Below are 13,891 nucleotides of genomic sequence, written 5' to 3'. Positions count from 1 at the left end.
TTAAGTTGGATGTGGTGGTTGAGAAGAACTGAGCCATTGGTTAATAAGTTATACAGGGACTCCTCAGTCTAAATGAAGCCATAATCTAGATCAGGAGTTCTTAACCTGGGGTTCAGGAACTTGTTTTTCTTTTAATAATTATATTTCATAATAACTGGTGTCCTTTCTAATCCTATGCATTTTTTTTTTGATGTCTTAGATCCTCTTATTGCTGAGAAGGGTTAAGTCTATCATATTAGTCATCTCACAACGTGACTGTTACTGTGTACAACGTTCTCTTGGTTCTGGCTCACTTCACTCAGCATCAGACCACATAAGCTTTTTCCAGGTTTTTCTGAAGTCAGCCTGTTCATCATTTCTTATAGCACAGTAGTATTCCATTACATTCATATACCACAACTTGTTCAGCCATTCCCCAACTGATGGGCATCCCCTCAATTTCCAAATCTTTGCCACCACAAAAAGAGCTGCTATAAATATTTTTGTACTTGTGGGTCCTTTTCTCATTTGTATTATCTCTCTAGGATATAGCCCTAGAAGTGCTGTTGCTGGGTCAAAGGGTATGCACATTTTTATAGCATTTTTTTATGGATTTAAAAACATGATTCTGAGAAGGGATTCATAGGCTTCACCAGATGCTGGTCTAGAGTAACGAACTGTATTAAAAGGGTTTTCATCAATGCTGAGAGCTTCCTCAGGCCCTCAGATCTTTGGAAAATCTGAAAAGCCTCAACCAGGCTCCACTGGAGGGCCTAACCAGCAGCAGGTCTTAGCTTGATGCAGCATCTTTTTCTTCACGGTCCTAGCTTTCCGTATGTTCCTGGGATTCCATCTGGCCCTAGGATGGTGTCAAAGGGCGACGATGCAGTGCGACTTCCCAAGCCCCCTTCTCAGTCCCCCTTTGCCTGGGAGAGGCCCAGCCCCTCATGACTCACATGTCAGGCGAGTGCACGGTCTTCACGTGCCCGGCATACAACAGCTTGTCATCCATGGGGATGAGGACCCTCAGTCCATCCTTCAGCTCATCCTTGTCAATGATACAGGATCGGGGAGCTGTGAGACAGGGAAGGGACAGCAGGAATGAGGCACCCTGTTCCCTAATCAGAAGGGTCTGAGTCAGCACAGAGAAATGGTGCCTGGGCAGGAAGGATTTATTACTTGTCACCAGACGAATGGCAGTCTTCCTTCTCAGCAGAATGCAGGGAACCTCAATTAGGAGGCCTGTCACTTGCCTTCCCCCACCCAAAGAGTGAGCTCCCTGAGGTAGTTTCTCTACCCCCGGCCTTGCTCACTTCCCCTCTCCTGTTCTCAGTCTTATTTGATCTTTGAAGATTGTGCACTGTGCAAAATCACCCCGAGGATACTAACACACATCAAAAGGTTTCCTAAAGCCCCTTCCCAATTATCCATGCTCGGGAGAAGGGGGAGGGTAACGCGAATACCTAGGCGATAAGAGCTAGACTTGTGATTTCATTAATCTAGATACTGCTCAGATGAGGAACCGCCTCCTACCAATACAGGTCAGCATTTCTGCAACTAACAGCCTTCAGGAGGAGCCTAGAACACTGAGAAGCGGTTTTCAATGATATATACAGAGAGAGAAGCTCCCAGGCCAGTAGAAGAGACAACATGCACCCAGCCAGGCACCAATAAGATACAGGCGGAGATGCTGGGGAGAGTCAGAGGAAAGGGCCTGGCAGGAAGGAGGATCAGGAAAGGCTTCATGTGGAAGTTGGCATTTTAGATGGGACATGAGAAAGAGGGAGAACATTCCAGGCATGGGGGCCAGAAGGGAAAATGCCTGGAGTCAGGAGATGGACCATCTCCTTGGAGGAACAGGCTGAGGCCAGTGTCCCTGAGTACAGGATATCCACCTTATCAGGTAGATGAGCTGGGGCAGGTTATGAAGAGCTCTCCAGAGGATTTTATATTTGGTCCTGGAAAGGACAGGAAGGCAATGAAGTTTAATGAATAGGAGGTGATGTAGTCAGACCTATGCTTTAGGAAGATCACTTTGGCAGCTAAATGTAGGATGGACTGCAGAAGGGTAAAGTGATTTTTTTGGTGTGGGGAGGCAGTTGGGGTTAAGTGACTTGCCCAAGGTCACACATCTAGTAACTGTCTTAAGGTGGATTTGAACTCAGGTCCTCCTGACTCCAGGGCCAGTGCTCTGTGCCATCTAGCTGCCCCCAGAAGAAGAGATTTATGGCAGGAAGAATAGAATGACCAGAAAACTACTGCAATAGTCCCTTGCATGAAGTGAGCAAGACCTAGAGCAGTGAGAGGTTAAGTATTTTTCCAGGGTCACACAGCCAACATATGTCAGAGGAAGCATTTGAACCCACATCTCCCTGGCTTCTAGGCCACCACTATACCATAATGGCTCTCTGTTGCTTAGGCAATAAGATAACTGATATCTACAGATATTCCAAAAAACGATAACCAAAGGTTCCCAGCTCCTTATATCAGAGTCTCTATTGAGTATCTAACTGGAGTATCATTTCCTCTTTCTTCTCCCTCTTGTTCTTGAATGGGAAGGAAGGAAGGAGGGAAGAAAGGAAGGAAAGAAGGAAGGAAGAAAGGAAGGAAGAAAGGAAGGAAGGAAGGAAGGAAGGAAGGAAAAAACACAAATATTATCTCATTTGGACCCTCACAATAACCCTGGGAGGTAGATGTTGTTATTACCTCCATTTTGCAGTTGAGGGATTAGAGACAAACACAAGTTAAGTGACTTGCCCAGAACCATACTGCTAGTCTATCTGGAGGCAGATTTGAACTCAGATCTTCCTGACCCCAAGTCTAGGTGATGATGAAAGGCCAGATAACGAAATTCCCTCTACCAGTGCAGGTCACCACTTCTGCAACTCATAGTCTTAAAGAGCTGGCTGGGGAAATGGGAGATTGAGTGACTTGCCCAGGGTCACAGAGCCAGTACCTGTAAGAGGTTGGCCTTCTAGCAAAGTCTTTCTGGCTCCAAGGCCAGTTCTCCATCCACTAAGCCAACCACGATCATTAGACTGTGAGCTCCTAGAGAGCAGAGACTGTTCTTACATTTTTTGTAGTTTCAGTGTTTAGCAGTGATAGCACCTTAGGAGGCACTTAATAAATTCTTGTTGACTTGACTTACTGGCTGATGTACTTAGTCTGCACTCACTCAATGTGGGTGTTCTTTTTATGGGCTCTTGACTCCCTGTGGACAAAGCTGGGGCTGGGTGTTCCCTGTACTTCTCCTCAGCACCCAGGAGCGGTAGGGACTTTCTGATAGCCATGATGGACCCATACATTCCAGGTGACTCAAGGTAAATGTTGATGGAGCTTTCTGTATTCTACTTCCCCATCCCCCCCAACACACACACACCTCCACCCTCAGAGTGTGGTAGGAAAAACAACAGGCAGTGAAGAGTTCTTTCCTAGAGTTCTCAAGGCTGTATTAACTACCACCCAAGGGCTTTTTTATTCAATGGGTTTCTCCTCAAAAAGCTCTCAATCACCCCTGTTTGACATTCAAAGACCTTCATAACCTTCTTCCTCCCACCCACCATCTTTCCTGTCCTTTTTATGCCTTAGACCCTCTCTCCACTGACTCCAGCCACATTGGCTTTACACTGTTCTTCATACAAGACCCTCCACTTCGACTCTAGGCTTTCTCCCTGCTTGTCCCTCATGCCTGGAATGTTCTCCCTTTCCTCTCCTCCTCCTTGGTTTCTTCAAGTCCCAGCTAAAATCCTACCTTCTATATGAAGCATTTCCCAATCCCCTTTAATACTACGGCCCTTCCCTCTGTTGATTATTTCCAATTTATCCTGTAAACAGCTTTTTTGGCACATTCTCTCCCCTATTAGATTGTGAGCGCCTCAAGGGCATCCCCAGGGATGAGCACAGTGCCTGGCACATAGCAGGCACTAAATAAATGTTTACTGACTGAAATTTCAAAAACCAAAAATCTAGATCCTCCACTCCCCACCCCCTTTCATTTGCAGCAGATTGAAGCACTCAAAGAGGAGGCTTTCTGGGGCCTTGTCACCAAGTGCTTTAGGTTTCCTTGGGGGCTTTAGAAGCCTGATGCCTCCTTATAAGATAAAAGCTTCAGGACAGGCATACTATTAAATATGAGGTGGCATCCAAAGATCTAAACTCATTTGAAAGATGGGCCTGTCTCTCAGTTAATGACAGCAATAATTGTTGACATTTATATGGTGCTTTAAATATTTGCAGAAGTCCTTTATACATTATCTCATGTGAGGTAGGTGTTACTATGGTCCCCATTTTACAGATGAGCAAACTGTGGCTGAGAGAACTTAGTAAGTATTTGAGGTGGGATTTTAACTCAGGTCTTCCTCACTCCAAGTCCTGAACCCTTTCTACATTATGTTAGCTGGCTGTTGACTGACCCTCCTCTGAGAACCAGGATGATGAGATGGTTAAGCAGACCAGCTAAAACCACAATAACAGAGTGATGTGTTGGCCCTGGGATCTGGGCCTCAAAGACAACCCATATTCCTTCTCACTCAGCAAAAAGACACAGAATTTAAAAAAAAAAAAAAAAGACAGAATCAACACTGTTCACTGGCTAATTATTCAGCAAGTGGTTGAGCCAGAATCATGGTTGTTTTTTTTTTAAAGTCCCCCTACCCAAGGACAGGGAAGAGAAATCAAAGGAGGTTCAGACTGACACCTTGTTAGTAGTCTGAAAAAGAACTCGGAAAGTTCTGGCTTCTGTTAAAGCCAGCGTTCGGTTAAAGTCTCGTTCACGGATTTCAGTGGTCTATGGTCTTCTCATTATTCATTTCCTTGGCTATTCCCGAGGGAGGGCTTCAGTACAAGAGGTTCAGTCTACGTCAGTGGTTCCCATTGAGTGGGAACTCTCTGGAAGTTCAAGGTGATGGTCCAAAAAGCTTGCACTGAAAATTCTTTAATGGTGTCTTAAGCAGTAAATAATTGCACGATTGTATTACTTTGTCTAAATACAACCACCCACACCAGGGTTCACCCCACCTTTTTTTTTTTTTTTTTTTTTTTACTGTTCTTGAAAACAGTTCATGGGACAAAAAACACTGGAAACCATTGGCCTAAGTGAAATGACTGCTAGCATTGAGTGGGAAACAAAATTTGGGGAAGACACACCATCTCCCACCCAGGATGTTATACTATGTCAATCAACTAAAGCAAACTCTCCTCTAATTTATCCAGAGATTCCAAAGATGGGATAATCATCTACCTTGAGGAAGGAAGACCTAAGACCTGGCCCATGTTCCTCCAGAGGCATTCTTCTTTTCTTCCTCTCCTTGTTTCTCTACTCCCCTTACTTTACCTCCTTTCTTTTTCTTCTAACTTGCTTTCATCATCTACTTTTTTCCTCACCCTTTAATCCTTCTCCTTTGACAATGTTCTAGGCCTACCAGGAGTGCCAGTCAATGTTGCTTAGCCCAGTGTTTCCATCCTTTTCATTCACTCCTGTGAATTTGATGGGATCTCAGGTATGTCATATGCCGGGTCACCCCCATGATCATTGGTTCTCCCCCTTTCATTTAGGAGAAGTAAATGCAGCAGAGTCACCACACTCACTAGGCCCTCCTAGAAAGTGAATCAATAACACCCTGTGTCCCTACCCCATCCAGCATCCTCTACAACCCCCTACAATACTGCCCAGAACCAACATCTACATATGTCTACATATATATACTCAAACATACACCCACCAACATATATATTTATATACATTTGTATTTCTATACAAATACCTCAATCTATCTCTATAAATACATGTATACTTAAATTGACTTGTACATAAACTTACTACTATATACACTATATATATACACACACACATTTACATGTACGTGTATATATGTATATACATATACATACTATATACAAATGTATATTCCTATATTTATATATACATAATATATATATATATTTTTAAGAGGCTGTGATTTCATCAATGTGAGGACTCAATTATCGCTACACAGATTACAAGCCTCCTGTAGTTAGGTGTGGTCTTTGAAAGCTTCTATGGCTAAGATATTTGTCACCTTTCAGCCAACCTGGTGATAAGTCTCTCCAAACTTAGCTAGGCTGGTCCTAGCATAAGAGACTTCATTTTAGAAGTCTCTTAGAATAGAAGTTGCAAGCTAGAGTTGGTGGTGAAGGTTTCACAAAGGGTAGATGTGTGCAGTGGGATGGGGGGGAGGGGAGGTGGAGAATGGGGTCCTGAAGGCCCAGACATAACTCCCTTCAGCAAGATAAAGCTCAGACCTGTGCCTATACTCAAACACCTTCCAGTACGGTAGGACCTAGGACTATAGACTTGGATTTGGAAAGGGCCTTAGAGAATATCAATTCTAACTCACTCATTTTATACATGAGGAAACTAAAGTCAAGACAGGTGAAATAACTTGTTCATGGTCACACAGCTAGGAAGTGTCCCCAGAGAAGATTTAAACTCTCGTCTTCCTGACTCCAAGTGTAGCGCCTTATTTACTTATTACACCAGGCCTACAAAAATCTTGGGTCACCCACATACCACAATAAAATTTAGTAGTATATAGTATGGAATATGTGACTATGTATGAAATCTGTATATGTGTGTTCTCATTTACATCTATAATTGCATTTATTTATATATTTGTGGCTTTATCTCTATCTCTCTGACTTGGTCACCAGGATACTCTTCTTTTTCCCTTTTGTCCCATTCCAATCAAAAACTGACAATAGGGAATTGGAAAGCCTAGAGCCTACTCTAGGCTCTAGAGTAACACACAAGGGACATTTTTGACAATGTGCTGGTGTTGGGAGTGGCCTACCCCCATGGATGGTACTGTGGCCTGGGAAGGCCTTGCCCTATTGTCTCCAAGCCCCAGCTTTTCCTTTCCCTCACCTGGAGTCAGCGGCCGCTCTACCAGCATGCTCAGGGGCAAGTTCTCATCCTCAGAGAAGCTGCTGTCTTGGTTGGGTTCAAAATCCTCTTCGGCTGCCATACTCTCCATCAGCTTACTCACAGCTCCTCCCTTCCCTCGGTTCTAGAGTTGGTCAGAAACACACAAGACTGTAAGACCCTTGAAAACAAAAATTATGTCCATTGTAATTCACTGATGGCAAAAACCTAGGATACCATACTACTATACCATACCATAACATACTACTATAATAAAATCTTCAAAATTTTCACTGGTTGGACAAACCATCAAAAAAGTATTCATTGTTCCAGCTAAAGGACTGAGTTATTATAATGTCAGTTTTCTTTTTCATCAATTATGAGATTGCAGATAGGGGAGAATTCAAGCAGAAAACCACAACACCACTTTCCTATACCAAGATGGCCTTGGCCAGCCTAGACACTCAGGAAGACACAAGCAGGCATTATGGAATAGTAGAAAAACCAAATATTGAGAGAACTGGAAAAGAGTCTGGCAGAAACTAGGTATAGACCAATATTCACACTGTACAGCACGATAAACTCCAATGGGAACGTGATTTAGACATAAAGGGTCAAATCATAAACAGTGGAGACAGCACTGAGCAGAAAGTCAGAAGACCTGAGCTCTGAGAGTCATGAATCTCTCATGACTAGGGGTTTGATCTTAAACAAGTCATCTCACTTTTTTTGATTTGTTTTATAAACCAAATTTTATTGCTGTCTTTTTCTTCCCAGGAGCCATCTCTTATAATAATTTAACCTAATGTTTCTAGGCTTCAGTTTCATCTTCTATAAAAATGGGAATAAGAATATTTGCCCTATCTATTTCATTGAGCTATTGTGAGATACCAATGAATAAAGAAATAAATGACTAAAGAAGAGAAAGTCATAGTCAGTATTTCTTGAACCACAAATAGTGACTATGATTTTAAGATTCCATTTTCCAACTCACCCATCCTTACCTCAAAAACTAGCACCATTAAATGCTCAGTAAATATTTGTTTCTATCATTAGGATGCTGAATCCATGGAATGAAGGATGGGCTACCATGACTTTCCAAAGAGATCTAAAGAATAGAACTCATGGTAGTCAACCCCAGGTACAGCTAGAATACCAAAGAACAACAAGGCGTTTATCCAGTGTCCTGCATAACAGTCTGAACATCTGGATGGAGAAGGATCATTAGTGATCTACCATTTTTGGAGACTGTATTGAGTGACAGGGCATTATGGGAACTGATGCAGCCAGCACTGGAGCCCACTGCTGGTGTGGCATGGTTCATCCTCTTGGTTCCAGGAGACTGTTCCTGGTCAGATCAGAACTGTAGACAAGCTGTCATTTCTTCTGGTTCTACACCTTAGTTCCCAAAGATGACCTACAGAACACTATAAGTAAAGGTAGGTGATCTAGGGAGAGAGTTTTAGGAGAAGCTGGTTGGAAAATGCTAGAATCAGTGAGTTTTACAGCTGCAAAATGAGGTAGGTAGAACCAGACAAACTATACACACAGTAACTACAGTGATGTAAATGGAAAGAAGGGTAGCAACAGGACAAATTGAATGCTGTGAAATTACAATAACCAAGATTATCCCCAAAGAAGAGATAGGAGAAGGCCCTACCCCTCAGCTTCTTTTCAAAGAAGAAAGACTAAAGGTGTGGAACACTGTGTATAGTATGTCAAGCTTTTTAAATATAATGATTCCTTTTGCTTAACTTTTTTTCTTCTTTTTATTCTTTATTAAGAGGAGGAAAATGCATTGGGAAACATAAGTGATGGAAAAACAAAACTTACCAATATAAAATTTATTTTTTAAATGTCTTAAAAAAAAAACCACCCTTTCCTAGGATATGAACAGGAAGCTTTATAAGGAAGAAATCTGAGCTATGAATAGTCATGTAAAAAAAAAGCTCCAAATCACTAATTATAGAAATTCCAATTAAAGCAATTCTGAGGTTCCATATCACACCCATCAGATTAGCAAAGTTGACCCAAAAAAGAGGAATGACAAATGCTGCAGGGGCTGTAGGGGGAAAAGCACATTAATGCACTATTGGTGGAAGTGTGAATTAGTACAGCCATCTGGAAAGTAATCTGGAACAATGCCCCAGACATTACTAAACTGTGCACATACCTGCTGACAATACAGTGATACTACTACTAGACCTATACCCTAAAGAGATCAAAGAAAGAGGAAAAGGACCCCGTACAAAAACATTTATAGCACTCTTTCTTCACTGGCAAAGAACTGGAAACTAAGAGGGTGCCTATCATTTGTGGAATGGTTGAACAAATCACGGCACCTAAATGTAATGGAATACTATTGTGCCACAATAACTGATGAAGAGAATGGTTTTAGAGAAACCTGGGAAGACTTGTATAAACTGATACAGAGTGAAGTAAACAGAACCAGAATGATTTATACAGTAACAACATTATGAGAACAAACAACTTTGAAAGACTCAAGAACTCTAATCAATGCAATGACTAACCAGGATTCCCAAGGACTGATAATGAAGTGTGCTGCCTACCTCCTAACAGGGAAGCGATGCACTCAGGGTGCACAATGAGGCATAGATTTTTTTGGACATGGCCAATGAAGGAATTTGTTTTGCTTGACTGTGTATATTCATTACAAGGCTTTTGGTGTGTGTGTGTGTGTGTGTGTGTGTGTGTGTGTGTGTGTGTGTGTGTGTGTGTGTGTGTATAAATATATATAATTTTTTTTAATCAAGGATGAAGTTAGGAGGGAGAGAATATTGATTTTTGTCAACTGAAACAAAATTTAAATTTAAGAAAAGAAAAAAAGAAGAAAACAAACAAATAAATGAAGATGAGGAAACTAAAAAGAAAGAAAAAGAACGCCTTTCTATACAACAATCCTGTGAGATCAGTATTACAATTACTGTTTTTCACAGATGAGGAAAAAGAAGCACAGAGAGGTTAAACGATTTGTTTGCCTATAATCATAGAGTAAGAGTCATCATCCTGCAAGAAACCATCAGCCTTAGTCCTCCACCTCATCACCACCCTCTCTCTCCTCCGAGTGGAAGGTGGAGCCATGAACTCCAAAACTTCCATTTAGGAAGCAAGTCCATGTCAGATTATCTCTTCATTTCCCATCTAGCTGGACTACTTGGGACTTCTCTGACTTTCCCATCACGTCTCCATATTGGGTACTTTCCCTATTCCTGCTCCATCTCTTTCAGCTTCCTTTTATGTATTGTCTTCCCTCATTAGACTGTAAGCTCCTTGAGGGCCCTATCTCAATATGATAGATAGAGAAATTGAATCTTATTCCATTTTCTCAGCTTAGGTCAGTGTGCCCCTCCTTAGCAGCCTGGCAGCCCACCACTCTTAGAGGCTTGCCATATTGGTGCTGGCCGAGTTTAAGATCAGCTTTACTTCTACTTCTGCTCACAACCCTTGAATTTGTGAGCCAGCTTTGGTCTCCCCAGCAGCAAGGATTACATACAGGCTTGTGCCACCGTGCCCAGTTCAGAATAATGTTTTTAAATGCATAAAATAAAATACATAAGATTACAAAAGAAAACTAATTCTACTGAAATACCATTATCACAATACACTTTTTTTAAATATATTTAACCCCAGGTTAAGAATTCATGGACTAGATGGTTTCTAACATCTCCTTCCAGCTCTAACATTTTATATCTAGGGAACCAGGGTCCTCACCCAAATGCTGACAAAGATAGGTAGATAATGAGCTAGGATAGAGAGATAAAGAACCAAGTCCGTTGTTGTGCACTTCTCTTTTCTCTTGGGGCCACAGACAGGTAAATGGACTTACCTCTTTCTTCACCTCCTTTCCTTTAGCCTTGGCCTTGTTCTTCTTGTTCGCCATGGAGCTGGTTAAGGAAGTCCGAGACTCTGAGGCCAGGGAAGGGATGCCAGGAGGTGACATGGAAGAACAGCAGGAGCTCTCCTTCCCCTTCTTCTTCTGCTGGAGGGAAAGCATAGCAGATGGACATGGTCAAAGGATCAACTGAGAGGAAAGGGACCCTGGTAGAGGAGGAAGCTCATTAAGCATCACCTCCCACCCTGAGATCCCATCTGTCTGACAGCAGCGGTGATTCCCTCTGCCTTTGCATCAAGGATAGAGGACTCACACCTAACCTCTCTGCTTTTTTAAAACAAGAACCAGATGGTCCAGAGTAAAAAATGCCTCCCTTTCCCAGAGCCTATTCTTACTTCAAAGTTGCATATTTAAAAGGAGATCGTATGACCTTTCCCATTACCACCTCTCTCAAGCCACTGGACCAAGGGTGGAGAACCTGTGGCCTTGAGGCCACATGTGGCCTTCTAGGTCCTTGGGCGTGGCCTTTTGACTTTTACAGAACGAATCCTTTTATTAAGGAGATTTGTTCTGTGAAGTTTGGATTTAGTCAAAGCGCCGCACTTGAGGAGCTAGAAGGCCACATGTGGCCTTGAGGCCACAGATTCCCCAGCCCTGCACTGGACCCACAGATTATAATAATTTATACATTATTAATCTTGATTGCAAAGGAAGCTCAAAATCTGATTAGCCAGGCAGGGAAAGAGGTGGTTTAGGATAAGGTGCTATGGCCACAAATCAGGATAATGATTAAAGGACATATCATCTGAAAAAACAGAAGCAGTATGGCATAATGGGTAGACCACTGGACTTGAAGTCAGGAAGACCTGAGTTCAAATCTGGCCTCAGACATTTAGAAGCTGTATGACCCTGGGTAAGCCACTTAAACTTCATTTGCCTCAGTTTCCTCATCTGTAAAATGGACATAATAGCACCTACCTCCCAGGATTGTTTTGAGGATCAAATGAGATAATAATTGGAAAGCAGTTAGCACAGTGCCTGGTACATAGTAAGCGCTATAGAAATGTTAGCTATTACTGTTAAGACCGGAAGCCCTGGGTTCAAGTCCTGCCTCTGACATACAGTGGCTCTGTGACCTTAGGCAAGTCATTTAACTCAGGGCTCTAGCTAATTCTTATCTAAGACTATAAGTTACAGAGAAGATATTGACCTGCATTGGTAGAGAGAGTTCACAAATCTGGGAGTTCCTCAGACCAATGAAATCTCATGTCCGGTCCCTATCCCTAACTACCTGAAAAGCAGATATATCTGAAAGACTCTCTGGTCTCTTCAGACAAAGATGATCACCAAATGGTTTTGCCAAAAGGATAGATTTCTGGAACTAATTGGAATGCATTAGCATGACTTGACCAAGGAGCTCAAGCAATATTATTTATCCCAACACGATGGGTGCTCTTGATCAAGACAGAGGTAGTCATAGGATCATGGATCTGGGGCCAGAAGGGACCTTGGGGGCTGTCTAATCCAACCCTCTCATCTTCTCGATAAGGAAACTGAGGTTCTGGGACAGTTAAGTGACTTTCCCAAAGTCACACAAGTAATAAATGTCAGAGGGTGGGATCTGAATCCAGGTCCTCTGACCCTATAGCTTTCCACTGTATCTTACTGTCTCCCATAGTTGAGACAGTAGTACTGGAGAAAGAAATCAGTACTGGGGGTAAGGCAGTGGTAGAAAGTAGGGAGGGAGAACAGCAGTAGACAAAGGGGGTCAGGTCCTTGCCAAGACTTAGTGACATTCTTGAGACTTGCCAAAGTGGGAAACTGTTGTGGCTGGTTTCCATGTCCTTTGCCAGGTCAGGTAAAATCAACAAGCATATATCAAGTGCCTGCTATATGCCAGACCTTGTACTAAGCACTTGACCCCACCCCAGACACTAAAAAGAAAATCCTTCAAGAAGAAAAATAATACTCCCCACACACCCCCTGCCATGGCTCCCATCTCCCCACTCCCCTACCTTGCTGAGCTCTTTCCTCTCCTTCCCTTTGCCTCCTTCCTTTCTGGGGCTCAGTGGGGTCCCTTTGCCGCAGCGGCTTCCCTTGGAGACAGGGGTGGAGGAAGCAGGGGACACAGTCGTGGCTGTGGTGCTAGCATCATGGAGGAAAATCCGCTCACTCCGGCGCCTGTTCCACAGATCATCATCGCTCACCTCCAGCCCAAACTCAAAGCTTGATTCCTTGGGGGACTTAAGCTTCTTTGACTTTCGCCCTTTCTCCACGGCAATCTTGGCTTTCTCTGGGCCAGGAGGGCTGACACTCAGGGTACTGGCAGAGGGCGCAGGTGGGGCTCCCCCCTGCTCCATCAGCCCCTTCTTCCCACGAAGCAGCCCTGGTGGGGATTTCTTCCTTATCTTGACTTCACTCTCTGAGTCGGTGTACTCAAATTCAGTCCCTAAATACAATTGGATGAAAGAATTATGGTATATGCCACGTGGCAGTGGGTGGACGACATCTGCCAGGGTATCTTTTAGCTGCCCATTTAATGCCAGCCTTCCCTTTCCCCTCCAACACTCAGCTATAGCACCTTACTAACAATCAATTCATTCAACAAAAACACTATCTGACAGAGCTGAAGACCCAACTGGGTTCACTGCATCTGAAGGACTGCTTCCCACCCTAGGTCCCGGCTCCCTTCCTATTCTTGACAACCCTGTGAGCAAAGAAGAGATGCTTCTCTCCCTTCTGGGAGGTAAGTGACCCTGCCTTCTGAATTACAGGAGGAAGGAAGTACGGCAGAAACCCCAAAGCCCAGAACAAGTCAGGATGGTTTCCTGGAAGCTCCCCTCCAGTTCTCAATGGCTCCTCAACCAAGCGTAAGAGGTCCTAAACCATGCATCTGCCTCCAGAGTTTCAAATCGTGACCTCTCCCTGGTCTGAGCTTTTTTTCAATGTCCAGACTCCAACATGAGGTTACAGCCCTGAGAACAAACTTCATAAAGGCTGGAGAGCCTCCATACCAGGGATTCCTGCACTCAGTGTCCAGGCTTCAGAATGCCTTGTGGGGACACTGTCACCATAGACCGAGTTGGAAGGAAGGAAGGAAGAAAGGGTGAAAGAAAGGAAGGAAGGAAGGAAGGAAGGAAGGAAGGAAGGAAGGAAGGAAG

The 13,891-nt window shown here is 43.3% G+C and overlaps 1 protein-coding gene across 6 annotated transcripts in view; it reads right to left on the bottom strand.

Moving 5' to 3' along the window:
- TNRC18 (trinucleotide repeat containing 18) overlaps positions 1-13,891 on the bottom strand; it is a 158,405-nt gene that overhangs the window by 15,968 nt on the left and 128,546 nt on the right. For 4 of the 6 annotated variants that reach the window (XM_027874763.1, XM_027874766.1, XM_027874767.1 and 1 more), the window contains 4 exons: positions 12,746-13,179; positions 10,725-10,877; positions 6,881-7,022; positions 936-1,053 (listed from right to left, as the gene is read on the bottom strand). In XM_027874763.1, the coding sequence (XP_027730564.1) occupies positions 936-1,053; positions 6,881-7,022; positions 10,725-10,877; positions 12,746-13,179 (847 nt within the window). The remainder of the gene's footprint in view (positions 1-935; positions 1,054-6,880; positions 7,023-10,724; positions 10,878-12,745; positions 13,180-13,891) is intronic. The other 2 variants (XM_027874764.1, XM_027874769.1) reach the window with 1 other exon arrangement.

The sequence above is a fragment of the Vombatus ursinus genome, unplaced genomic scaffold (genome assembly GCF_900497805.2).
Source record: "Vombatus ursinus unplaced genomic scaffold, bare-nosed wombat genome assembly UNPS02014807.1, whole genome shotgun sequence".
NCBI lineage: Eukaryota > Metazoa > Chordata > Mammalia > Diprotodontia > Vombatidae > Vombatus > Vombatus ursinus.
This window is presented reverse-complemented; position numbering and strand designations above follow the sequence as displayed.